General features: G+C 52.1%; 8 protein-coding genes across 8 annotated transcripts; 4 read left to right on the forward strand and 4 right to left on the reverse strand.

Moving 5' to 3' along the window:
• Positions 1-76: 76 nt before the first annotated feature.
• Positions 77-1,511, forward strand: NCS54_00315400 (Zn(2)-C6 fungal-type domain-containing protein; the record flags this gene model as incomplete). Its single annotated transcript, XM_053148736.1, has 3 exons — positions 77-145; positions 270-1,027; positions 1,076-1,511. The coding sequence occupies 3 exons, from the start codon at positions 77-79 to the stop codon at positions 1,509-1,511; spliced, it is 1,263 nt and encodes a 420-aa protein (XP_053004711.1).
• An 85-nt stretch (positions 1,512-1,596) lies between these two features.
• NCS54_00315500 (Hypothetical protein) lies at positions 1,597-4,047 on the reverse strand (the record flags this gene model as incomplete). The annotated part of the gene is made up of 8 exons (XM_053148737.1): positions 1,597-2,300; positions 2,348-2,694; positions 2,741-3,108; positions 3,158-3,462; positions 3,518-3,623; positions 3,673-3,799; positions 3,847-3,952; positions 4,002-4,047. 8 exons carry the CDS (start codon positions 4,045-4,047, stop codon positions 1,597-1,599), a joined length of 2,109 nt encoding a protein of 702 aa, XP_053004712.1.
• A 733-nt stretch (positions 4,048-4,780) lies between these two features.
• NCS54_00315600 (Mannose-6-phosphate isomerase) lies at positions 4,781-6,058 on the reverse strand (the record flags this gene model as incomplete). The annotated part of the gene is made up of 1 exon (XM_053148738.1): positions 4,781-6,058. The coding sequence occupies exon 1, from the start codon at positions 6,044-6,046 to the stop codon at positions 4,781-4,783; it is 1,266 nt and encodes a 421-aa protein (XP_053004713.1). The 5' UTR covers positions 6,047-6,058.
• An 895-nt stretch (positions 6,059-6,953) lies between these two features.
• Positions 6,954-8,102, reverse strand: NCS54_00315700 (Endo-1,4-beta-xylanase; the record flags this gene model as incomplete). Its single annotated transcript, XM_053148739.1, has 4 exons — positions 6,954-7,061; positions 7,118-7,754; positions 7,800-7,934; positions 7,981-8,102. The coding sequence occupies 4 exons, from the start codon at positions 8,100-8,102 to the stop codon at positions 6,954-6,956; spliced, it is 1,002 nt and encodes a 333-aa protein (XP_053004714.1).
• Positions 8,103-9,682: 1,580 nt separating this feature from the next.
• NCS54_00315800 (FR47 domain-containing protein) lies at positions 9,683-10,816 on the reverse strand (the record flags this gene model as incomplete). Its single annotated transcript, XM_053148740.1, has 5 exons — positions 9,683-9,740; positions 9,792-9,964; positions 10,017-10,051; positions 10,097-10,170; positions 10,218-10,816. 5 exons carry the CDS (start codon positions 10,814-10,816, stop codon positions 9,683-9,685), a joined length of 939 nt encoding a protein of 312 aa, XP_053004715.1.
• A 6,143-nt stretch (positions 10,817-16,959) lies between these two features.
• NCS54_00315900 (Hypothetical protein) lies at positions 16,960-19,512 on the forward strand (the record flags this gene model as incomplete). The annotated part of the gene is made up of 4 exons (XM_053148741.1): positions 16,960-17,215; positions 17,274-17,419; positions 17,478-18,018; positions 18,083-19,512. The coding sequence occupies 4 exons, from the start codon at positions 16,960-16,962 to the stop codon at positions 19,510-19,512; spliced, it is 2,373 nt and encodes a 790-aa protein (XP_053004716.1).
• Positions 19,513-20,911: 1,399 nt separating this feature from the next.
• On the forward strand, positions 20,912-22,059 carry NCS54_00316000 (TauD domain-containing protein; the record flags this gene model as incomplete). Its single annotated transcript, XM_053148742.1, has 2 exons — positions 20,912-21,137; positions 21,185-22,059. The coding sequence occupies exons 1-2, from the start codon at positions 20,933-20,935 to the stop codon at positions 22,057-22,059; spliced, it is 1,080 nt and encodes a 359-aa protein (XP_053004717.1). The 5' UTR covers positions 20,912-20,932.
• Positions 22,060-24,937: 2,878 nt separating this feature from the next.
• Positions 24,938-26,760, forward strand: NCS54_00316100 (Hypothetical protein; the record flags this gene model as incomplete). The annotated part of the gene is made up of 2 exons (XM_053148743.1): positions 24,938-25,158; positions 25,212-26,760. The coding sequence occupies 2 exons, from the start codon at positions 24,938-24,940 to the stop codon at positions 26,758-26,760; spliced, it is 1,770 nt and encodes a 589-aa protein (XP_053004718.1).
• Between the last annotated feature and the right edge of the window lie 57 nt (positions 26,761-26,817).

A 26,817-nucleotide genomic window follows, 5' to 3' on the forward strand; every position in this document is an offset into this window, starting at 1 on the left:
CTTTGCTTCGTCTTCATCTTCCTCTTGGTTCGCTTTCCTGCTTGTCTTGTGCGAACCCGCGGATAGGAAGCCGATCATGTCGAGCCGAAGAACTCACACCAAGTCAAGAACTGGCTGCATAAACTGTAAGCGCCGTAAAGTAAAGGTATGTAACTGCATCATATCCCATGTTATGGCGTTTCTCCATTGTACTGCTTGCCAAGTCTCTTTGAGCCTTCAAGAGTAGACCCGGGGCTGCCGCCAAGAGACCTAATACTGACGACTGACAGTGTGATGAAGCCCGCCCTTCATGCTTCCACTGCAAACGACATGGAGTTCCCTGTAGCTTGTCGAGTTCCAGTATCAGTGCTGCCGAATCTCCAATCGACCTCGGTCGTAGTGTACACTCAGCTCACCTCCCAAACCTAACACCTTCAACCCCAGGATCCATCGGGAGCCCTGCAGATCCCTCCATCTTTGTCAACCTGAGCCATCCCAGTCCTTCAGATCAGATGGCTCCATTCCCTCCACAGGAACTCTGGGCCCGTGATTGCGAACTCATGCACCACTACTGCACCGTAACCTCCCCCACACTATCCGTCCGCAAGGACATGATACACGTCTGGAACGTCGCTATTCCCCGGTTAGGCTACCAGAGTCCCTTTGTCATGCATGGAATACTTGCCCTTGCTGCCGCTCAGAAGGCCTATCTGATCCCCTCCAGTCGGAGGACATACCTGCCCTTGGCTGACTATCACCAAACACTTGGTTCTGAGGGTTATCGCCATGAACTGCAGACCTTGGACATGTCAAATTGGATGCCCGTATTTGGCTTTGCCTCCGTCGTGGTCCTGCATATGCTGACTCTCCCGACACGCATGGAGAACCACACACTCGAGTCTCCCCTCACGAATCTCCGCGAACTTGCCAACCTCCTGAGAGGCATCAAGACCACTCTGCAGCCTATAATGCCTCGAGTTGTGAGGACAGAGTTTGCTCCAGTTGTCTATGGTGTCTGGCTTCTCGAGTCTGATGAAAAGTTGGAACCGTAAGTATATCCCCCAGCCAGTTGACCAGCCTAGTTAACACTTATCAGCTGCCCACCCCTCGACAATTCCCTTCTGCCACCAGATACCTGGGACGCCCTTAAAAGACTCCGCGCTTTTCAAGAGGCCGATATGCCTTCGGGTGGCGTCAGCCATTATACACACGCCGTCGGGCAATTGGAAACCTCTGCAAAGCTCTTCGCCTTTGCCGGCTTGTATGCAGAGGCGGGAGCCTCCCTCTTCTGGCTGTATACCATTGATGACAGTATCTTTATCGACCTTGATGCCCAAAGGCCTCACGCACTCCTTCTCTTTGCTCACTTCCTCGTCCATATGGCAGCGCTCGAGAGAAGCTTTTGGTTCATGAGGGGTTGGGCCCGACAGGCAATGGTCAAGATAGAGGAAGGCTTGATTGGCCAGCCAAAGTTCCAAGAGTTGCTGCAATGGCCCAAGGCAAGGATTTCCGAGGCCCTCGCATTGACGTAGACTCAGACGCGAATGCCATTTCGTTGACTCGCTTAAACGATCTTAGGACGGTTACTAGACCGAAGATGCTGTTCCCAGGCTACCATCAGAGCTCCTGATCCATGGTCGTATACTCGTTGCTCGTCGATATCAGTGGCACTGGGTCCCAATTATCTGCAGTCAAGTTCTGCACCATTCGTTGGTATGCCTCTTGACGAGCCAGAGAAGGTTCCTCCGACATGACCGAGCTGAATGACTCTCCAGCCTGACTGGGCTTAGACTCTTCATTATCGCTGCCCGAAATTTCACCAAAACTCCGCTTCCGCGTGGGGGAGCCAGTTCTCGGTTCGGTCAAGTAATCTTCGGGCGCGCTTGCTGACGAGGAAGCTTCACGATCCTGCGACTGGTCTGCTACTGGGACTGGTGTTGATTCAGGGCCATACCAAGGGTCTTGAAATGTATCTTCTGACAAAGGCTCTGACACTCGCGACGCCTGGGGCTGATGCTCAGGCTCAGTTGCCACGTAGATGGTATCCTGGGTGCCCATGAGAGTGCTCACAAACTTCACGGGAGTGGTGCCCGAGAGACGAGTTGGGCTTTGAGGTGTGCCTCGAGCTCTGTCGCGTTGGTGAATCGCTTGCGCCTCGCCGACCAGCGAGCTTGATGGAGGTGAATCGGCCGTGGTCTGGCTGTCGTGCTGTTGATGTGGATTGTTCAACGCATATCGTTCAGCAAAGGATTGCATGACGACATCATGATCGAACTTATCTCCGGAACAGAGAGGCCCAAAGAGAGATACAATCGAAGTTCCTGAGTACGAGGTCAGCGTCGCTCTATGGGTTTGCAGAGTCCATTACCATTTCTCATCCATTCTGCGGGACTGGCGGTACATGGCCAAACGTCCTTGGGTCGAAATGTCTCGACGAAATGGCAAAGCTCTGCATACGAGGAATGTCTGGAGTACGGGAAATGGATTGTTTTGGGTAGTTCGGCTTGGCCTGTTGCGTCTTCGGCAACAGCTTTCTTGGAACTGTTCACCAGTCTTTCTGCAAGCATCTGGACAATCTCCTGTACTGAATGGTTGTCCAACGACGTGATGTCCCAGTCAAGCGGGATATTTCTGCCGGTCGAGACGGCCTGTGTCAAGACCTCCTTCAATGCTTGAATAGTCTCTGACGGTAGTAGCATATCGGACGAAAGGACGCTGGACTCGGTCAGATCTGGCTCAAATTGGAGGGACATCGACGAACAGGTTGACCAAAGTAGCCAAGCTGGCTTGGTCTAGAAAATCCAGTTCAGCCTCCCGTTGGAGGTCATCGCCCCCTCCTCCGACTCCAACTTCGGCTAGATGCTGCCCAGTAGGAAGGTGGGCGATGATGGGTTGAATCGTGACTGTAGACGGCCGTCGTGCCACCTCACACATCGCTCCCTTCTCACAGCTGTGCAGGCGAACATTCTCGTTAGGCGTCAGACACCCTTGGTGTGGGGTGTTTCCGCACATGTGGCCTGTCAAGGCTGGCGATTCGGGAGTAAGGTGGACGTCTGAACTGAAGCGTGCTTCAGATGGCCGCGACTTGAGGGATCCATAGATGCGGAGTTTGTAGTCGTCGACATGTACCTAAAATGTTAATTCCGCGTATATAACCACGCTCAATGGGCCAAGTTACCTGGGACTTGAGAGCCTTGGACAGAGCTACCCAAACGTCTTCATACCCATAGGTCCATGCTTGGAAGTGAAAGACGGTGTCGCTAGGGTACTTGGATACCTTGCACAACAACTCGGCGATACCTTGAGCCTTGGTCTGGAAGGGCACATCTTCTGTAAAGGATGTATCTAGATAGATCTTGTCCAATGTCTTGAGACCTGAGGTGTACTCGACAAGGTTGGGGTTCCGGGAGATGGTGTTGACAAACCATGGCTCACTCCGGATATCGCCTGTGTAAAGGATGGCTTTGTTGTCGCTCTCAATCACTTTGATACTTGGTGAGCAGGGCATAAAAAATGCCATCGGCCATGGTGGTCTCACAAAACATGACAGCTCCGGGGCAATGATTGGCGTCAAACAGGGTCACCTGAATCTCGCAGCCAGGGCGGAGCTCGATAGTCGTCGGTGTTTCTAGAGGCAGCGGTTTCTGAAGGTGGTCAGGGGTGTGCCATGCAAATCGCGGCAGAGGCACATACTAAGACATTGCTGAGATGCTTGTAGGTCTGTTGCCTGGCCTCCAAGAGGCCCTTGGCATAGTTGATCCGGCAGGGATAGCGCTCCAGACGAAGCAGGATCTCTCGAGTGGCAGCCGAACAGTACACGCTAAAGAATGTCAGCAGCTTGATGCAGAACCTTGAGATGATACGAACAATGGAGACCGCAGGCTCTCTAAGCCAGCGAGGTGATCGCTGTGGACATGGCTCAAAAAGCAAGCAAGAGGGGGCTGGACATCTGCATTGTGACGGAAGAAGTCAACTAAAAATATTAGCTGGCTGTTACAGAGCGTCATGAAGGTTAACCATACTCCGTATGTCTGGAAACTCAGACACGATGCCATTGAAAGTCGACATGAGCTGCCGATGCCAATGGCCGCGGAGTCGCGTAGCACGTGAGAATGAGCGGATCTCACAAACAAAGACTAGAGCAATCAGAGAGAACAGATTTCACGGCTGGGTGAATTGAGATTATCATGATCAATCGTGATTGCTGTAAGACCGAAGTCGTGCTTGCTGAGCTTGGGCCGTCATGAATGACAAACTCCTTTGTGCGGAGGAGAGAAGTGTCGTGTGGAAGGCGGTGGTCTTGCACTGTGTTTTAGGCCCAGGCACCACCTCTCATCGCGCAAAAAGTGCTGTACGACAGGGGTGAAAAGCGGGGCTTTTCACAGTGCGAGACTTCACGGTTGTCGGTGCTGCCTGGATCTACGGTGAGCTGTCCTTCAACACCAACACAAACATCATCACTATTCCAAGCAGGTGTTTATGTTAGCAACCACTTGACAAGCCATAGAGAAATGCCAGTTAACTTATAGCGAGTATCCCTTTCCAAATACTTCCAGTCCTTCGGTCATCGCCCCACAGGTCCCTTTCCACGCACTTTGATACTGCCTCTTGTCCCCAACCCAGGCACATACGACCACATCTGCCAGAAAACTCGGGATCCCGTCCGATCTCCCATCGATAACCTGGCAAGAGTTGGATTAGTAGCTAGGTCGGTGACGACTAGCGAATCCCCAATGTTGTATGTTTTTTTTTTGTCCTTTATTTTTGCTTATTGAAACGCGCATGTATACTCTATACCCTCTTACTCCACGATCGCCGCGTGCATCAACACGCCCTGCTTTCCAGCTGTAATCTCCAACTTGACTCCCTGTGCTACAAAGTACACATGTCCTTCTGACAGCTCAAATGCATCATCATTCGCCTTGACTGTTGCACTTCCTTTCGTCGCGATGAGGATCGCGGCACCACCTTCACCCAAAACCTCCCGCTCACCCGCACCCAAGTCCGTCGCCAACACATTAAACTCGCTCGTAGGCGGTCGAAAAATGTTTGTCTTTCCCTCTTTGCTAAGAGGATAGCCCTCTGGCGGGAGAACCGTCTTCATCTTGGTTGTGGGCTCCCAGTCCAGGACAGAGCAAAACTCATCCACATTGTCACGGTCTGCCTTGGGACAGAAGCCAGTGTTGAGGACATTGTCGGAGCGTGCCATGCACTCGATGATGTCGCCTGCAATGTATGCGTGGATACCGCCAGCGGGGATGTAGATGACGTCTCCTGGTTGGAGGAGCATGTAGTTCATGCATAGAAGGCCGACTAGTAGGCCGGGATCGGTCTTCGGGAATTGGCCCTCGAGTCGTTTTGAGACTTGCGGGATGGCAGAGTTGAGACCAACAAAAGCAGAGTCTGGAAGTTCCCTGATTGCTTCAAACATCTTCTTGATGTCTTCGTCAGAAGACTTGAGGATGGTCTTGACGACTTGACGCAAGCCCTCTTCAGAAAGCTTCTCATCTGCCACAGTCGCACCGCCAGCAACCAGCAAATGCCTCAAAGGCTTGCGACGAAGCACATCCACGATGGCTTCCACAGGCTTGAAACCGCAGAATGCCTCAAACTCGGTCAAAGCCAGAGCAATTTCGGGCTTGTGGTTCGAGTCGGTGAATGAATCAGGGTCTTCCTTGTGCTTCTTGCTCGAAAACTCCTTGTTGGGATGCACTTGCAAAGGAAGCGCTTTCGCGATCGATAGGACCTTGGGGAGGTATGGGAGCTTTGTGTGGCCAAACTTTGCGATGACCTTTTCCCCAAGAAGCTCCTTTGGATACCGGTCCAAGACATCTTGAAGATCCTCGCCTGTGCTTGCGACGTAGGAGGGCAAGACGGGATATGTACCCATCCACATCTCAGCGTAAGGCGTGTTCTCGTCAATGGTAAAGTCCTTCTTATCATCTCCCTCCCATCCTGGTGTCTTTGCGCATAGGCGCGCTGCCAAAGAGTCGGATCCTTGTTTGCCCCATGGGTATTGATTGCAGCCGCAACGGAGCTGGTAGAAAGGCGCCAACGGTGTCGACATGTTGAAAGAAGTCTAATGAACTGAGGACGTTGAGTTTAGAACCGGGATGGAAGCCAAGCTTCAAATACGACTTGATGGCAGATGCGGGTCAGGTCGTCATCCTTTCATCACTGTCACTGACGTCAGACAAGATCGATGATCATCGAGATTGATGAAGCCAAGACACATGGGCCTCAAGAAGAAGCCAGCAACGAAATCCTGAATCCAGCACCTCAATTCGGTCATAATCACCTGTATTGCTCCACAGGTTCATGGCGACCGAGAAATCTTGCGTCCACACAGACTGCTCAAGGAGCTTATATCCTCCTTGATGATAAACTGATGATTGGCATCGCCTCGATTTCAGCGAGTTTACCAGGACCTGAACAATTAAAGAGCCCAGGCCTGGACTACCGGGCCCAGTGAAGCACTTTTCTGACCTTTGATCGGTTTCAATGGTTCTCGTGATGTCAAAGTAGACCTCCGATCCGACCGGAGGTGACCTTCCGGATATGGCCCACTTTTCTTTCGGCATGGTCCGGAAGCAACGATCATGGACGAGCTCTCACGAAGGCAGTTGCTGGTTCCTCGGGCATTAAAAGCAATTTGATATAGAAGGCTTGATACTATTCCTCCTGTTCTATTTATTTACATGGTTACAATTTACTATATTTACATGGAATATTGTCAAATCGCTGTCTCGCGCTCTTGGTTGTCAAGAAAGTCTCCCAACTCCAACCAACACCAACAATCCGGTATGGTGTAGTGGCTAACATTTCGCGCTCTCATAACCTGAGGGAATAGCACCGCGGAGCCCAGGGTTCGATTCCCTGTACCGGAGTTTCTTTTTGCCTGTTCTCAGGCCTGGTTGGTGTTTTCTTTTTGTCGGTGTCGGGAGATTGAGATTGCTACGCCGGGTAGGGGCTGTTTAGAGGCACTGAGAGTACCATGGGTTGTGCTCGGTGCAGGTTCCCGACTGGCAGCAGGTTGCCCCGGTCCAGCTCTGGCCGCCGCATTGGCCCCATTGGGGAGCGCACTATGAAGAGTGTAAGTCAATCATGAGGTAAGAGTTGTCGTCCAAGTGGGACTTACGTTTGCCCCAGAGCCAGAACCAGAACCAGAACCGGAGCCGGAGCTGGAGCCAGGCTGGGATGTCACCGGCGAAGCCTCACTCTTAGCAGGCTCACTCTGAACAGGCTCGCTCTGGGCGGGCTGAGTGGCAGCAGGCTGGCTCTGAGCAGGTGCGCTGGCAGCGGGTGCGCTCGCGACAGGCTCAGTCTCAGTCTCCTCGTTGCTACCAGTGCTGTCATCACCACCCGAAGAAGACGATCCACCGACAGTAATCGTCGCAGAGCCGCTGCTGAAGTATCCCTCGGTAGCCATGATCATGTAGTCAAACGATCCAAGCTTCAGACCAGCCTCGGCCCACGCGTCAAAGTGGTTGCCGGTGGTGATGGTTCCACCGACGCGCTTCTCCCGGCGAACCGACCAGTACTGCTGGAAGGTCTGGGTACCCTCGATGGACGGCGCGTTGGTGCGAGTGCTAACGTAGATGTCGTAGGTTGCGCCGTCGCTCGTAACCTCGCCCTTCTTCTCGCCGCCGCTGGAGGGGTTATACGTGCCGAACGACTCAACGACGTAGTACTCGATCAGGGGGTTCTTGGTCCAGCCGTACAGCGCGAGGTAGCTGTTGCCCTCGGGGCTATAGGTGCCCGAGTACTCGACGGTTCTAGATGTGTTAGAGTCGTTCGGTAGGTGGGAGTCAGAGACTTACCGTCGACCACCGGGGTTGTATCCCTTGCCGCCGACCAAGTTACCTCCATCCGACCACTTGACAGTGTATTCACCGCCGGGACCGTTGGTGTATGTCGCGTCAGCTCCGCCATCAGTCCACCAAGAGTAATAGAATCTGGAACATGTTAGTACACCTCCAGCGTCGCAGTCAATTGGCTTACCCATCGTGGGTTCCGGTGCTGCTTGGAGTTCCAGCTCTCTTAGACAACGGAATCGCACCCGGAGCAGACAAAGCGCCAGTAGCAAGGGTCAACCCTGCGAAAAGGAAAGAGAAAGCAACCATGATGAAAAATGAATGTAAGGTTTTTTGGGGGGAAATAAACGAAAGGATTTAGTTTGTTACGTAGGAAGGATAAAATCGCACTGAAGAAACAAGAGGGTCCAACAGGAAACGCGCCCCTTTTCATACAAGACTTGTTTCCCCATAACAACCAGTACTATTGACAGCGAAACATGCTCAATCATGAATTCTCCGGGCGTCGCATTGACTTGGCCGAGGCACAAGAAACAGGCCTGAAACAGCGCGTGGTTGACCCCTGTCGTCTCATCGGGCCATCGCAAATTGGAAGGGGATCGCCCCACGAATTTTCCGTCCGCTCAGGCAACGTCTTGGCTCTTCGGTAGTGTTTCCGACCGGATAGATATGGTGCTGCCACCTGCGGCTCAGTCGATTGGACTCGTGATTTTGAGCAGAGGAGCTGAGTGTGGTGCTGAAGTGCATAGCTCGCTACTGGGTTTGTCGCAAGGCGTTCGGTTGGAAGCCGACATGTGTGACGGTGGTCGGTAGATGTGGGCCGAGATCGGGACGATATAACAATAGGGAATGCTATATTTCGTGCGACTCGTTTCTAATCCCATCTTTCCTTGTCTTGGCACTGTCCATCATGAACCTGTCACCCTTACACTCGGGCCATCACCTACATGGGACCTTTATTCTGGCCAATGATTGACTGTATAGTTCGCCCGTTAAAGCGTATCACCGAGACCGTATATAGCCGTTGGCTCGGTTACTTCTTCTCTCGTAGAGAACGAGAGACCATCACCATTGGTCACTTTTAGCATTCTGTCAGGCCGCCTCAAGTGCAAAAAGCATTCTTTTCGAGCCCTTTATAGCCTTTCACGTCTCACTGGGGACCTCCTTGATGGTGATGATTGACAACGACCCGAGATATCTCCCCCCAAGAGACCCTGATTAATCGTCCCCCATGAAGGCATGGCATACCAAGGTATATGAAACGCCGCGTCTTCCTGTGTTCGCATGGAATTCTTCGGTCTCATTGTTTGGCACTTCGAGGAAATCAGTTGATCTACCATTAGTTGCCAATAGTGAAGTTACCGAGAACAAGCACGCTGTACAAGTTGGATCTTAGAAGGAAACCCAACTCGTCTAATGGTGGATGAGTTATCCTTCGAGGCGAGTAAAATGAGGCCATCGGTTGTCAACTTTTTTGGAGAATGAGTCAATATAAATCTAGTGACTGTTGTCCGCAACCTATTCCATGTCATGCTTTCAGTCTGCATGAATCGCTACCAGGACTGGTCGAGTTAGAGACGAACGACCATCTTCGCCAACATCAACATGTGGGAAAGTGCTGGACAAGGCCTTGGCCATCGTCTAGTTGCCAACGTATAAAAACTTCCCCTGAGGTCTTATTTCTAAGCTAGGTAACCCCTCATCTTAGTTCCAGGAGGTTCTTCATTGTAACTGAATTCTCTCAGAGTACATCATATCACGAGGAGCCGCCGATAAATACAAGTTTGGGTATGAGGGGTCTCTTTGGTCCAACTCAGTTTGCATGCTATTGGAAATTTCTATGAGCATATCTAAGATATCTATTCCTTCTACGTTCAACCTAGACGTCCTCACTTCTTCACACCATTCAACTTCTCTGGTGGCTTCTCCCCAACATACAACAACACCCTACCAAAGTCAGTTGCCGTACAAACTAGCCATACGAAGTTCAATACTCACCATGAAATCCTCCAGTAAGGCTTCCCGTTCAACCTCTTACACATCCCCCTACTTCCATCATTATCAGGTGCCACATCGGCTGAGCACCATCCATCATCAGCAAAAGCACCCGATTTTTCGCGAAACAGCTTTGCGGCGAGGGTCTTGGCTAAACCGCGGCGACGATAGCCCTCCTAGATACATCTATTAGTTGGATGTTACTTGTTGGGCTGTTTGGGTGGTTACCTCGCAGTGAAGGCTGACCAATGAGCCATCGAAACCTAATTTGTGAGATGTTTGTTGAGAGTTCTGGGGTTCTCACGTACCTAGGAATGCCCAGGATATAGGTGTTCCGTCATCGAGCTTAATCACCAAGCTCGGCATCCGGCTCAAAACCTCGCTATATCCAAGTTAACTCCACTCTCAACTATCATAAACTCAACTTACACTGTCCGTGGAATATTTGTCCTGGAAACGACAACTGCACAATCATCCTCATTGGCAGTTCCCCAGTTCATTCCCTCTGGTAACTTGGTTTCGTCATTGGGAATGTCTTGATATTGGAAGAGCCACTTGTCGTAGGCTCCTGTTTCCCGTGCCTCAACCCGTCCCGTCTTTGCGAGGAGGGCACGTGTCGTGTCGTGGATGGTTCCTAGCAGAACTGCACCAGGATATGCAAGTTTCTTGTTGTATTTCTTGGTGATTCCGATGGCTTCATCTACCAATCTTGCGAGTTGTCTCTCATAGATGATGGTTTCCTTGGTGTCTGGGTCGCCGGGCTTCTCTACTGTCGAGTACACCCACATCTGCGTATCCGGACCACCCCCAATATCGAGGTACGCAGCCGAGAACCTCTGAGGTGTCGATTCACCTTCAAGGTCTCCATGTTCCGAGACAAGAATAATTTTAGCAGTCTTTGTCAACCCGCCCTCAAACTTGGTAAACTGTATCCGTCGCAGCAAAGGAAGCGAATAGGGAAGATTATCACCAAGAAGCTTCAACAACCCCTCGGGAATTGTAGAGTAGACTTGAGCGTATTCAGCCATGGCGATAATGTCTCAGTTGAAGTTGAAAAGGCACAGCCAGATAGTGAGGAACCGGGCATATCCGCAGCAAGGCTAAACGTCGGATACCAAGAAGGTGACGCCTTTGTGCGGAGAAGTGAGTCAATTGGGAGAATTTTGCTTACGAGTTCGCGAAACACCTCCGATAATGGCCATGTATGGATCAGTGGTAATACGGCCCCTTGATGCCTTCAGGTTTGCATGCCCATACGCTGGGTGGGCCGTAGTGGTGCTGCTTTGGGTTGATGTGAGATAGTAAGGCCGTGCACATGGTGAACAAGCAGACGAGGAATGGAGCAGAAGAGCAATGAAACAACGGAAAATTTCCACAGTTTGCCCAGCTTTTCTATCATTCTATGTGCAGATTTCAGGCGAATCTCTCTTTGTGTGTAGTTGCTGAGCTCTAGATAAAGGACTTGGATGGACCAAACTCTCATGACAAACTTGGATGCAGCTGAACCATGATCGTCCATGCTTGGTCGGAATAAGTGGGAATTACCGTGTCTGGTATTTCTGATAATCTGGGCAAGGGAGAAGATGCCTCTTGGGGGCAGAGTCAACCTCGCAAGACAAATTAAGGGTCAGAAGGGTACCAGAAGTCAGCTTCTAAGACATGAAGACAACCAGAGAGGAATAAATCCAGCTCACGAGAAACACCAAGCAAACAAGAACATTCATTGCCGTCAAGCACAGACCTCGGTGAATGTCGAAGTGGGCTGAGTCCCAAGTCACCTGTTCATACACACTCTCCCCAAGCTACCCTAGAACATGGCCAAGATGCCTCAGTTTAACCACGAAGACGATTCATTCATTGCCTCCGGCATGGATGGCTGGAGTATCAGCTGCATACTTTCCCTATTAGTCTATCTGTCGTGATCAAACCTTGCCATACTGGGCGTAATCAACCATGATTGCTTTTCTGAAAAAAACAAGAATCAAGTTGAGATGTAAAACCTCATTTGCCAAGCTAAGACGAGCTGAAAAAATAGGTGCATAGTAAATGACCTCAAGATCCAGGCTAGATTTAGTAAAACTGCCCATCTCCGAATATTGGAATCCCTCTCTGCAGGCTACCTCGGCTGCTCAACTGCTGTGATGATCTCGATGCTCTTTGACGCCTTGGTGGCGTATCGTCACCCTTAGACACCACAAACGCCTCGTCCGGGCCAGACCAAAAATGTTTACACCCTTTGGACCGTTACAAGCCAACTTACAGTACTCTTTTGCCACATTTTTTCACTCATCCTTCCGTGCAGCTGAATCGGCGACGCCAACTTGGTGATCATCTGCCCATCCCCACCCAACTCCCCGAAAGGTGCCCTCACCAACTCCCCGAGAAAACATGAACTCCCCGAGAAATCCCAGTAAAATGGACACTGGAAAATGCCCCGGCCCGATCCGATCAAATCAGAGCCCTTGAAGCTTTTCGACGCAGCTTGAGCCGCTGCGTGAATTGTCCTTTTTTCAACTTCACTCCAGTATTGCGCCGACGTCGACCCACGACAACCAACACCATGCGACTCGGAGGCAGCCAGATCGAACGACCAGGGCAACAGGAATGTCAGATAATGCTGGGGATAGCGTATGTGGGTCTGAATAAGCTTAATGAACACTGCTTATGAGGTAAAATCACAGGCAAAGCCGATCCCCATGACGCGTGCAGCACGCGATGGACTCCCTCGTCGACCTTCCCTGATTGCTGCGAGCATTCATGCGGTTCATCGATGACATTCAGCCGGTGATTGTTGATCAGATCGACATCATCTCGGTATCGCGGCAATTCTGGTTAACTGCCCGTCTTTCACCATCGCCGTGGCTGTCGACGCAATTGTCTAGACGAGACACGATTGCTCTTTTTTCGACCTCAACAAGGCTCTGATGAGCCATGCCGGGTCGCGAACACTGCCGCCGGTCGATAGCATGCCTCGATGCAGCGGAAGACAACCAATAGTGGCAAGTGGAGAGTCCAGCTCGCGATGCCGACGCTATTCGCGTCCAATGGGAACCTGAGCTAATTGATGTGAAGTAGAGTTTGCAAGCCTCGGGGATTCTAAGACCATACTCGGTGGAGCCGATTGTCACCAAGCTGGAAGTTGAAGCAGCAAATCCCACGTATTGGCACCAATATCTCGACAGTCGTGCAGTCGCCTCGCAGGGTTGTGTGCCGTGATGCCGAGAAAGGTGTGCTGCCAAGACGCTGCAAAGACGGGAGTGAGCCACACAGAGCCGCTTGATTCACAACAAGGGGAAGACGTGCTCGCGTGCAGCTGGAGGCTTCGGTGATTACCGCATTCCCGGTAAAGACAACGGTTACCTGCGTCGCCGAGCAGCTAACGCGTGGAGGGGGGTACGTGGGCCTCGGCAGGGGAACGAGTACCAAGTACATCTGAGCTGCGACCCTCGAGCCAAGGCGAGCCAAAGAGAGGCGAGCCAAGAGGAGGGATGCCGGAACTGAACTGGCGCCGGGACTCCAGGTCCACGACGCCACCAAATGCAGACTCCCCGGCACCACACCATCACTAAATCTCTTGGTTCTGGAGGCGACAAGGGTAGATCTAGGTGCCGTCTGCACCAGGTTCCGCCCCTACCCTCCCTCCTTCTCAAAAGCGACAAAGGCAAACCAGGAGTTGTCTCTTTGGCGAGGGAGGCGAGCAGGGAATCAGTCACCGCAGGGCTGGGATTGCAATGTGCGATTGTTGGTTCCTCGCCAAGCTGTCGCATATTCGTCAACGACTCCAAAAGTCTCGTCATGTGAGGATCGACATTTGCGACTGTCGCAAGCCAATGGCTTCACACCGAGTTTGTCATCACATCTGCCAAGGCATTATCGCGATGCCCAGGACGCCCAAACCGTTGCCATGACGGGAACTTGTGCCGGAGCATGTCTTGGCCGTGGGGGGACAAGACGGGAGCAGATGGAGGTAGTGAAGCATGCTTACATCGCTCGCTTGGCAGTTTGAGCGGCCTAGCTTACGGGCCTTCTAGATCAAGTCATTTCCCACAGCCAAGCTGGACCATCGGCGCTCGTCCGACGACCCGAAGCATGGGCGGCCTGTCAGCCCCATCAAACCTGCAGAAGCATGAAAGGGGAGCTCATGAACGAGGTTGCTCCCAGCATGTGTGCCAACGAGAGTTCAGCGCAGGTGGGGATGAGACGAACATCCTCATGACGTGCTCCGGGGCGACCGCGTCGACCAGTGTTCCTAGCTACAATAGGGTACCGATCCTATTTCGATCTCGTAACCGCAAAAGACGGGGAAAGGCCGACGTTCCAAGCTCAGAGGCGATGGCCCGTGATGATGACGGGGCGGACAACGCGGTCTCATCAGAGAATCCCTTTTTGGCGTGAAAGACGGTCATGGTCGACCCAGGTTGGTGATCCGTGTGCCTGCAAAGGATCAGAAAGAGTCGAGGCGCAACACACTATGATAGAGCAATGCATCAGGGTCCATTGCGTCAGATCTAGTGTGATGGGGCCCGACAAATTGTCCCACGCCGGAACATCGAATGCGAGTCTGGGCCATGGACGGACAATTTCCAGCGCGCTGGATACAGCATCCATTTCGGTCTGGATCGACAAGATGGAAGATCGGCAACTCGACGTTGAGAGCTGTCGAGTCGACATGCTTTTTCCTGCAAAGTAACCGTAGTTTATTGGGATCTAGACTCGATACGTGACCGTGACCTCAGCCTTGGGAAGCTAGATGCCAAGACTAATTTGGGTGCACTCACAAAGTCTCACTCGAGGGATCCTCCACGCTTGTCCAGGGGGTTGCGTCTTCTGGCGAATGGATGACGGGGCGTAGCATCTGGCGCACATGGCCGATCCAGGGAGTGAGAGTTTCCATGGGAAACAAGGGTGAGCCCATTGTGTTTCTCGAGCTGCATTGCATGGTGCCATTATGGTCAAACAAGAGTCATCGCGAGTTGATGCCGAATCACTGTTGTGGACTGTCGGGCTGGGCGACGAGCCGGCGGAACGTGCCCGCCAAATCTGGACTCGATAACCCAGAAAACTGGTGATGAGAGATTTTGTTCGCCACGCTTTCGGTACAGCTTCCGTGACAGAAGGGGGTGTATGGATGGTGACATTCTGGCGGGAGTATCGATCGCAGGGTTGGTGTTGCGTTGGTGGCAGCGGTGGTGCATGGTCCTGGGGGAAGTGGGGCCGAAACACCAGCTACAGGGACCTCAAGAGGAAAGCATCAGATTGCACGGGGAGTTGGGTTATGGCCCGTGATGAGGCAATGTAGATGGGAGTTGTGGTCATGGTGAAATTTGGTCATTAGAGGATGGACAGATGGAGTTGCTGGTGAATAATTACAGCGGGCGTGAGGGTCAATTTTCATTGTGCGTGCCGCCTTCCGTCACCGACTTTGTAACCTTCCGTGGCTGACAAAACAATCTCCCCGAGAGAAGAAGGAACGATGCAGAAAAGAAGAACTTTCGGGGAAACCAAGATGCACACGGCCAGGGAGGAAGCTACTACCTGAACTCCCCGCGCTCCCCGTGCCTGCCCTGTCTCCCCTGCCCTCGGCCTGTCGCCCCCTCAATCTCATGTCTTCATCAAAATGGAGGCGCACATGTACGGTGATGTTTTTCTCTGATAAATCTTTTGTTCATGGTTCAATTTGATCCAATGATTTCGCCGCGCGGCAAATCAGCCTTTCGTCTTTGGCTCGTCACAGAAAAAACTCCCACGACGCGGCTTCAACTAAGCCCGCCCCCACCAAACCGAAACGGGCCAAAGCGTCCCGCTTCAGAAGGCTTCTCTATCTGCCATTGGTTTGGTGCCGATGGCGCAATCGGGGACGATATCGTCGTGCGGGTGGTCTAGCAAGGATCCGTTTGTTTGTCGAGTCTGCTCACGGGGAGAAGAGTTTGCTGTCAGCTCTATCGAGTACTGAAAGAAACCTTGGGAGTGTTGGAGATGACAGACTGCGATTGCGGTTTTACAGATACTACAGGTGAGCCGAAACCTGTGCTGCTGATCCTCTCGGGGAGATTCCATCTACAAAAAAAAAACAGCCGCGTTCAGCTTCATCATCCGCCCCACGGAGGCAACGCGAATGTGGGTGGGTTTTTGGCGGAGCCGAACAATGACATGCTCAGATCCTGGCCAGCACGCAATCTGGCCGGTCGAATTTGCAGAGGACCGGCTTGCACCCAACTCCCCACGTCTTCCCGCCCTCTCCGCGACCAGGCTTCCCGAAGTTGACGAGGCCCACGGGTCATGGCCGTTTGAAAGCAAAAGCTGGGGGTGTGCGAGGAAGCGTCCAGCCACACACCGCGCGATGCTCCGAGGAGACACACGAGCCGGTACTTGGGACACGCGGTACGGAGTACAGGATACAATTTGGAGGCGCCTGCAGCATGTCGCTTGTGGACATGGGTCGTCACAGGCCATGTCGCTCCCCAGGCCCTGGTGTTCGTCGATCCCTGGTCATCAGACATCTGCGCGCCGAACGGGTGTGCACTACGCACAGCTCTGACCATTTCGTCAGAATAATACGCAAGATGGGCATGGTATCGAAACGTCCGTGGGCGTCTCCCAAAAAAAGAGCTGATGGAGAGGATGGGACGGAGAAGGGTCCACCGTTAGGGAGGGAGTGGCCTCGAGCAAGCATCAACCAGCAACCATGCTCGACTCGACTCTTTCATCGACTCCATCCGGATCGCCGCTGTCGGTGGCCACCTCTCGATCAAACTTAAATTTATACCCCGTCCTCGCCTCTCTTCTCGAGCATCCAACAACCTCTCATCCTCTCATCCTCCATCACATCGGGTCGAGTCTCAGCAACGCTCGTATCCCCTCACACGACTCTTCAGTCCTACCCTCCTGTCGACCGTTGCTTTTGGATTGGCGGTCACTAGCCCCATCCCATCCCCCCTCCGACTCTTGTCCCATCTTGGCGACAGCCCAGCTGCTAGGTTTTAGTGCCACAGCCCGACCGACCGAGCGATAGTCCGAATCGCCTGCATCCGGCTCCACGACCATCCTTCGACTCAAATAGCCACGCTCCGCCGTTGCTAATCCACCTCATCATCTCCCCGTTCTTGGAGACTTGACCTCTTCTTTTCAGCAATTGTCCTTTTTGTCTATTCGATTGGCATTGTTGTCAACCATGACGTCCTCCGCCAAGCCCAACAGGTCCATCCTGGAAAAATTCATCGGCGCCGACCATCACGAGCCTGAGGAGAAGGCTCCGTCCATCACCAATGCCGACCCTTACGTCGAGTTTGAGCCTACCGTTGGCGAGTTCCTGAGCGAGATTACTCCCACTGCTCACGGCATTGCCCAGTATTTCTGGAGCCTGTTCCCCTTCCTGTCATGGATTCACAAATATAACTGGGTGTGGTTCCTTGGTGACTTCATTGCTGGTGAGTAGTTTAGCCGCTCGGGGAGAATTATCCATCGCTAACCTCGACTCCCCGATAGGTGTCACTGTGGGCGCTGTTGTCGTCCCCCAGTCCATGGCTTACGCCCAGCTCGCCCAACTCCCCGTTCAGTATGGCTTGTACTCTTCTTTTATGGGTGTCCTCATCTATTGGTTCTTTGCTACCTCCAAGGATATCACCATCGGAGTAAGTCAAACATGCTCCCCGCACCGCGCAAATGAGCCCAGCTGACCATTGTTTTCAGCCCGTCGCTGTCATGTCTCAGGTCACGGGCAATATTGTTCTTCATGCCCAGGATGTGATCCCTGATGTTGAGGGCCACATTGTTGCTTCAGCTCTTGCTGTTATTGTTGGCTCGATTGTCACATTCCTCGGCCTCGCCCGACTTGGCTGGATTGTCGAGGTCATTCCCCTGCCCTCCATCTGTGCCTTCATGACAGGATCTGCCATCAACATTATTGCTGGCCAAGTTTCCAAGCTTATGGGCATCAAGGGTGTCAACACCCGTGCCGCTCCTTACCGAGTCATCATCGATACTCTCAAGGCTCTTCCCAAGACTAAGCTGGACGCTGCCCTCGGTCTGAGCTCTCTCGTCATGCTCTACGGCATCCGTGGTCTTTGCTCGTTCCTCGCCAAGAAGCAGCCCCAGCGTGCCAAGCTCTTCTTCTTCATCTCAACCCTGCGAACCGCCTTTGTCATCCTGCTGTACGTCGCTATCAGCGCTGGTATGAACATCCACCACAGGGATAAGCCCAGAGTCAGCGTTGTTGGAGATGTTCCTAGCGGTGAGTCCCTGCATGTTTCTGTACCACGTGCCCAAGACCCTTGTGACTAACTTCAGCTCCCCAGGTTTCACCCACGCTGCCGTTCCTGAGATCAACTCCCGTATCATCAAGGCCTTTGCTTCTGAGTTGCCCGCCGCCGTCATCGTCGTCCTGATTGAGCACATCTCTATCTCCAAGTCCTTTGGCCGCATCAACAACTACGTCATCGACCCCTCGCAGGAGCTTGTCGCTATTGGTGTCACCAACCTGCTCGCACCCTTCCTTGGTGCCTACCCCGCCACTGGTTCCTTCTCTCGTACTGCCATCAAGTCTAAGGCTGGTGTCCGCACTCCCTTCGCTGGTGTCATCACTGCTATCGTTGTCCTCCTGGCTCTCTACGCCCTCACTGCTCTCTTCTGGTACATCCCTAACGCGGCCCTCGCTGGTGTCATCATTCACGCCGTCGGAGATGTTATCACCCCTCCCAAGGTTGTGTACCAGTTCTGGCGTGTCTCTCCCATTGAGGTGATCATCTTCTTCGCCGGTGTCTTGGTCACTGTCTTCTCTACCATTGAGAATGGCATCTACACCACCGTCTCGATCTCTTTCGCTGTTGTCATCTTCCGTCTCTTCCAGACCCGTGGCCGCTTCCTCGGTGTTGTCCGCATCCGAACCATGAAGGCCAATGTCAGCAACGGAACTTCAAGCCCCGGATCCATTGCCAAGGAGGTCGCTGTTGACGAGAGTGAGAGCTCTCTCCGAGCTGGATTCCTTCCCATCGACCACGCCGACGGTTCCAACCCCAACGTCATTGTCCACAGCCCCTATCCTGGCGTCTTTATCTACCGCTTCGCCGAGGGCTTCAACTACCCCAACGCCTCGCGATACCTCAACCACCTTACCGAGACCATCTTTGTCGAGTGTCGCAGGACCAACCCCGCTCTCCTGGGTAGACTGGGTGACCGTCCTTGGAACGATGGCGAGCCCCGCAACATTAAGCTTGAGACCAACGATGAGCGCCCTATCCTCAAGGCTGTTATCTTTGACTTCTCCACTGTTAACAACGTCGATGTCACTTCTATCCAGGCTTTGATTGATGTGCGCAACCAGCTTGACAAGTTTGCTGCGCCCGAGATTGTTGACTGGCACTTTGCCAACATTGAGAACCGATGGACCAAGCGTGCCCTGGCGGCTGCTGGTTTTGGCTTCCGAACTCCCCGCGAATCGGATGGTGCTGGTCAATGGAAGGCCATCTTCAGCATTGCTGATCTCGGTGGCTCCGACAGCGCTGCCACGGCTGCTGCTTTTGACGAGAAGGCCAAGATTTCCCCTGTCCGCCAGGACATTGAGGCTGTTGACGATTCCATCAACAGCCAGTCGGAGAAGGGCGTGTCAAGGGACCCCTCCCGCTCGCGCCTGGTCGCTGTGCAGGGTCTCAACCGACCTTACTTCCATCTCGACTTGCAGGAGGCTGTCGACGCTGCCATCTCCAACGCGGAGACCAAGCAGCACTAATTGCGCCAGCCTGCTTTCTACCATCTACGATTTACCATTATCTAATTCTGTCGTTTTACGGGCATTGAGCGGTGTTTATGAGGGGTCTATGCGATGGGGGTTTGCGGCTCATGCCTTTGAGTGGATTTTGTTTTCTGGTTTCACGTCGCCTTTAGAAGTTGTCCGGCGATATCATGTCAATACCCCCCTATCCAGTTCGTTGTTCTGCATGGAAAGTCGATTGGAATGTTTGTCAGTTTATACCATGCCTGTTGTATAGTGTTTACACGTCTGTCCTGGCCCTGGTCGGCACAAGAGCATAGCAGCATAACTAAATGATGACATAACGAGCATAAGAATACTGTCTGTCCTGATTTGCGAATGGTATGAGATACGAGTTACGTCAGATGGCGATTAGATGGCGAGCTTGGATGCAAGGCGGTAGCGGAGAGGGTGCAGATACCGCGCGGACGGAACTGTGACTCTTCACCGTGTGTAGTGTCGCATTGCGTGGGGTGATGATATGCAGATTAATCTACCTTCCTGATTGTGTTTTGCCGGTATGAGTATGATTGTGAAGGGAGTTTGCATTGGTGGATGAATGTGTTTGGCGTTGACGATCGCGTAGCACGTGCTTGTCAGGATGGATTGCTTCATGTCTTTTATGCCAAAGCGCAGAATTAAGAATGCAATAACGATGGATAAGAAGGAATATTTCGGACAACGCTGTTAATCCGGCCCCTGAGTCGTGTGTCTAATTAATTATTGAGGCTTGTCTGGCACGCGATATCCGACTTCCACTGACTGAGCCCTGGTTGTAGTTGGCTGAGAGAGACCCTGCGATTTTGCCCCTTTTCGCATCTTATGTACGTATTATGAGTGAATTTGACCTTTGAGTTTATCATCTCTTGCATTTGCTGGAGCTGCCATCGGTGCTGGTTGCGTTATAGGCATCGCCCATGTCGCGCACGCTATCATGACACCTGTGTCTGCAACCTCTCAACTTGGCTCTCGTCAGTCAGCGATAATTGGCTATCCCATTCGTATTTGATGGTGTTTCCGATAGTCCATCGCCATTGTTTTTCTCGCAAATCTGCTTTGTCAGAAGGCGAATCTGCCGCTCGTATTCGACGCCGATGGCGCGATCTGCTTGGCCGAGGACATCCTGTTGGCGGTTCTGAGGGGATCGAGTTAACATGACTCCAATTGGAGCACGACATGTTGCATGCGAGTGTCGCTATGAGGAAACAATCGTCGTGATGAGCGAATCAAGTCATGGAGAGACCGAAACCCGAGGGTTATTGGTGGTCCTGCCGAAAGCTTGGCAGGTTTGCTTCCCCGCCCGTTGAGATGATCTGTTCTGTGTATAAGAAGACTGCGATATCCCAGGAAGAGAAGTCTCATCTCTAGCAATTACACTTTCTTTGGCAGTGTATACAATATGGCGCCTGCTGCCGTTGAAGCCGACATTCCTGTTCATTCCAAGAGTCAGAGCCGTGAGCCATTGAAGCTCTCGGGCGCGCTCAAGGATGTTCAGCACTTTGATGTGACTCCTGCCATTGGACGCGAGTTTCCTAAGGCAAACTTGGTTGAATGGCTTGAAGCTCCTAATTCAGATGAGCTGATCCGCGACCTCGCAATCACGAGTGAGTTCCCCAGTGAATACTGTGAATCGCTATCTGACCTGTTGCAGTCTCTCAACGCGGCGTCGTCTTCTTCCGCGCTCAGAACAATCTCACAAATGATCTTCAGAAGAAGCTTATCCTACGTCTTGGAGAGTTGACGGGTCGTCCAGCTAGTTCGACGCTACACATCCATCCGCTGCTCAATTCGGAGCGTGAGCTTGGTGGCGATGACCTTGAGGTCAGCACCATCAGCTCTAAGCAGCATGCCAAGTTTTACCGCAAGACGCAAGACAACGGTGTCGTCGTCACTAAGCAGAACAATGAAATTTGGCACTCCGATGTTGCATTTGAGCCTGCTCCTGCTGATTACACGAGCTTGAGGCTCGTTGAGCTGCCCAAGACTGGTGGCGATACGCTCTGGGCTTCGGGCTACGACGTCTACGACCACCTGAGCCCGGCGTATCAAAAGTTCCTCGAAAGACTAACGGCGACTTTTGAGCAGCCCAACTTTGCCAAAATCGCCGAGCGCTCCGGCTTCGAGCTGTACGACAAACCACGCGGATCCCCCGACAACGTCGGCCGCGAACTCCGCGCAATCCACCCCGTCGTACGAACAAACCCCGTAACAGGCTGGAAGAGCGTCTTCCCGATCGGCGCACACGTGGGTCACATCAACGATGTGACAGCCGAAGAGAGCGAAAACCTCCTCAAGTGGTTTTATGATCTTGTGGCAAAGGACCACTCGATCCAGGTGCGGCTGCGGTGGGAGAACCCGAATGATATTGCCATTTGGGATAACCGGAGTGTGTTTCACTCGGCGACTTTTGACTATGATGGGTTGGGGGATCGGTTTGGGAATAGGGTTGTGGGAGTTGGGGAGAGACCCTATTTTGATCCCAAGAGTGCTTCGAAGCGGGAGACTTTGCAGGCGGAGGGGAACTAAGCAACGGGATATAGGATTGGGGAGGTAGCACTTTGAAGATATCTTTGCTGTCACGCCTTGAACTCGTTTGGGAAGTAGTAGAGTGATTGCGTGTAAGTTGGCTGTGAGTGATACAGTTGACTTGCAAGAATTGAGGACGGCATGTCTTGACTCCGCCACAAAGCGTACTTCCCCGAATAACATGTGGCCTACAATCTTAAGAAAGAATCGTCCTCCGAGCGAAGTCTAGTGACTGCCTAAATATTGCCCATATAAATAGATGTGGCTGGCGTGACACCCTGTTGTGGCCAGACTGCCTGGAGGTCCATGCCAACCTATGAGATGGCTCTTGCTCCAGTTCTCAGGAGCAGATAAGAGTATACCGACTAGGTATATATTATAGAGATAGAACACGATTGGTCGCAAGCTGTTGAGTATTCGATGACATGGATGTGTGCGGTGGATGTCATTCTGTGAGGCCGAGGGCTAGCGTGCAAGGATCGACCAGTTTACTGTCTGATTTCAACCCAGGCTGATAGATATTTTAGTAAAGAGGACTTGAAGTTTAATAAAAAGTCGGTTTCGCCTTGAAAAGTATTCCCGGTCTAACTCGGTCAGCCAATTTCACGGGTAACCTGGTCTAGGACATGCTTGCAACTAAGAGTGAGGGCCACCACTCCCCACAGAGTTGCTAACAATTTAGAAGTGTTTACCTTCTTATAGAAGTCTTAAGAAGTTAAACTAAGCCTCTAGATCTATGTTGTTTCTTCTACTCTCAAGATATGTTGAATTGAACCCCCCTCCTGGCGAAGGACTAACAACATCGAATTGACGCGATCCCGGTATAGTGAATGCCTAAAATCGCTAATCATCATTACTAATATGTCAAAATAAGACAAAAAGATGCTTCCCACTATCTGTATAAAGGATGTGATGAGGCTTCAGTCGAGTGTTGAGAGATCTCTTGGATCGAAACACCACAAGGCATCCACCTTGACACGGGCTCAGCTTTTGGTTTCAGAACACATCGAAGATCTAAAATAGATCTGATATATAGTTTGATATGAGATGTGGCAGTCTACATGAACGGCACAATGACAATAGAAAGGCCACCGGGTCTTCTTTCACCTTGCTGCCTTTGTTGGAATTACATGTCAATGGGAGATACACAATTGTCATAGCAGGGCCTAAAAACAGAAGCCTTTCAATGATAGCAGCTCTACCAAGTTTCAATTCTCGATTCTGGCTGTCAACTTAGCCGTGGTCCTTGAATGTGAGACAGCCATCCGATTTTTTGACGGACCTACTAGCGGGCGAGTTCTGCAAAGATGGCAAGATGCAGAGAGAATGTGTCTGGAAAATTCATAATGTCTCGGGGTCCCCTTGAAGTGATATAGTCATTCAATAAGACCCTGTAGTTGGGTGGTTTCGTTATTTAGGTCGCACTGAAGCTGGGGGTCAAGTTGCTCAGAGTCTTTATCTTGGGCTTGTTATTTAAGACATCCATAGCCTGGGTACTTATCTTATGTCCAAGTCATCCTTGCGTAAATATTCGCAGTTCAATACGCTAGACGATCACATCCCGATGAATCTCGGCGCTGGCATACCCTGGTTGCCCACTATCCGAGTGAAGTGACCGACCCGCTTCTATTGGAGCCTCGATGAACGGCGATGGCGCTGCTCGATGCCTGACCATCTCTTTACACTCATGGGGGGTATATCAAAAACTTTGCTTCTCTTCCACGCTTCATCACCATGCGTCTGGGTTTCCCTTTGCTCTTGGAAATTCTCAAGACTTTGGAGATCCTTCTTGACAACGCTCAGGTTTTGGAAGCACTTTGTCCGTCCCACGATGTAACGTAACTCCTGAACAACCATGCCCTCTCCCATCGGGATGTGGGATGCTACGGATCCAGACAGAGCGTGCCCTAACGTCAATAGTTAATAATCGGCACGCGGTGCGGGCGACGATGGCTCGTTCTGGATCTTATTCCCGGAAACATGACTAGGAGCTCCCTGCCCAGCGGGTCTCGCTTGACGCATGAGTCTGCATGGCGTCGAGCCCATAGGGCTGCTGCCAAGTCGAGGAGGTAGCCCACCGAGACTCGACGCGTAGTAATCGTACCCTTGGTGATGGTATGGAGGTATCTCGGCGGGTTCCCCCACGTTGTGGACGCGAGGGCACCGTTCGGAGGGTCCGGAAGAAGGTTTTGCGAGCTAATGGTGACATGCTTCTTTGAGTCCTCGAAGGTGATCTGATCACGATCTTGTTCAAGCTGTACACGATAGAACAATTCATCATTGACAGCTTTTGCCTGAAATCCAGACTCTTAACAAGAAGCCAATTCGTTGACATTCAGTCTTGATCACAGAACTGCGGCGAGGTTGCGAAAGCTCCGAAGCCCCTCCCGTCCAAGCTCCCAGACCGGTCGATTGGGACGAACTGTTTTCTTGTCCTTGCTGATCATCTGATAAGATCAATCAACCATGCCCGTTTCAGACCAAATTACTCTACAACTCCACTTGGCACCAGACAAGCGATCCACGGATGGTCGTGGGGTGGACCTGGGCATGCCGTCTTAACCGCTTGGATGGAGCATCGAGACTCTTTTTGGGAAGAGAAAAAGTTCTCGCTCGCGGAGACGCCAGCCATCGTGCGAACGGTATACCCGGTTTAGATGATCGGCTCGTTCTGGACCCAATGGGATGGGCTTGTCGGTCAAATTAGAGCTTTGTGTTGAGCAGGGGGATGGTGTAGAGTACCCGACAGGGCTGGCAAAGCTTGACTTGCCCGAGTGGGATGCTGATTGATATATAATGCATACCTTTTGTCTCATCTTATCTGATCTTCCATCCCTCTCATCCAGCCTCTGCTTCAGCGGCCCAACTTGTCGGCAAGATGAGATTCAACGCCTTCCGCAACCCCATCAAGGAAGCTCCTGTCGTCGAGGAGCCGGCCCGTGCCAGCAATGATGATGAAGCTGCTGCAAAGGACAAGGAGACGCTTGCTGCGAACTTTGAGCAGGAAAAGTCTGATGGTGAGCTTGATCAGGGTGTTCAGGCTGTTCGGGCCATGACTCAGGTCTGGACGAGGAAGCACTTGATCATCGCCTACCTTCTGTAAGTCTACAACTTGCATTTCATCCATACTGTTGCTAACATGAGATTTCTAGGATCTGGCTCATCTCCTTCATCCAGGCCTTTTCGTCTGGCATCATCAGCACCCTGACCCCATTCGTCACCAGTAGCTTCCAGTCACACTCCCTCACGGCCACCACATCCATCGTCTCCAACCTGGTCTCGGGTCTCATCATTCTCCCTTACGCCAAGCTCATGAACCTCTGGGGACGACCTCAGTCCTTCAGTATCATGATCTTCATTGTCACTATCGGCATTATTATGATGGCTGGCTGCAACAATGTCAGGACATATGCGGCTGCCCAGGTCTTTTACGGCGTGGGATATACTGGCATCGACTTCACGACGACCATCTTTATTGCCGATACTTCGTCGCTTAAAAGTCGAGCCTTCATGATTGCCTTTGCCTCTTCGCCGTATCTTGCTACTGTCTGGGCGTACGGTCCTGCTGCTCAGCACGCATACGAGCACATCGGATTCCGCTGGGGTCTTGGTCTCTGGGCCATCGTCTACCCCGTCGTCACTCTCCCCCTGTGCGGTCTTTTCTGGTACTACCAGAGCCAAGCCGTCAAGCAGGGTCTGGTGAAGCGAGAGCCCAGCAACCGTACCTTTTCCCAGTCCTTGGTCTACTACCTCAAGGAATTCGACGTCATTGGGCTATTGCTCATCATCACCGGCCTGTCGCTCTTCCTTCTGGCTTTCTCGCTATACTCTTACCAGTCCAACACTTGGAAATCTCCCCTGATCATCTGCTTCTTGATCTTTGGTGGACTTTTGGTCATCGCCTTTGCCGCCTGGGAGAGGTTCCTCGCTCCGACCACTTTCATCCCGTGGTACCTCATCAACAATAGGACCGTCTTCTTCACCTTTACCATGGTGGCGAGTATCTACTGTGCTTGGTACATCTGGGATAGTTATTTCTACTCATTCCTGATTGTGGTCTTCCGCGAGTCTATCGCCCACGCCAGTTACATCACCAACATTTATACCGTGGGCTCTTGCTTCTGTGCCCTCTGCATGGGAGTCATCATCCGTATCAACGGCCGCCTCAAGTGGCAGGCTCTCTACTTTGGCGTTCCCCTTACCATCCTCGGAGTTGGTCTCATGATTCACTTCCGTCAGCCCGACTCTCACATTGGTTACATCGTCATGTGCCAAATTTTCATCGCCTTTGGAGGTGGTATCCTTGTCATCTGCGAACAAATGACCGTCATGGCTGTCTCTAAACACCAGGATATTCCTGCTATTCTGGCTGTCGAGCGTATGATCTCCTCCGTTGGCGGTGCCATTGGTCTGGCTATCGCTGCTGCTATGTGGACTGGCATCTTCCCTGCCAAGCTCACCAAGTACCTCCCAGCCGATGCCATGGGAGAGTTTGCCAGCATCTATGGTGATCTTACCGTTCAGTCCTCCTACCCTTGGGGATCGCCTACTCGCGACGCCATCAACAAGGCCTACGGTGATACCCAGCGCTTGATGCTGATTGCCGCTACTTGCTTGTACTCTATCACGATATTCTCGGTCATTATGTGGAAGAACATTAACGTGAAGAAGATTGAGCAGGTCAAGGGTCTGGTTTGGTAAGAGGATATGCCGGTGCCAAGCTGAGAAGGAAATTAAATTAAGGAGTGTGGATAAGTT

This window comes from Fusarium falciforme, chromosome 2, assembly GCF_026873545.1.
Source record: "Fusarium falciforme chromosome 2, complete sequence".
NCBI classification, from domain to species: domain Eukaryota; kingdom Fungi; phylum Ascomycota; class Sordariomycetes; order Hypocreales; family Nectriaceae; genus Fusarium; species Fusarium falciforme.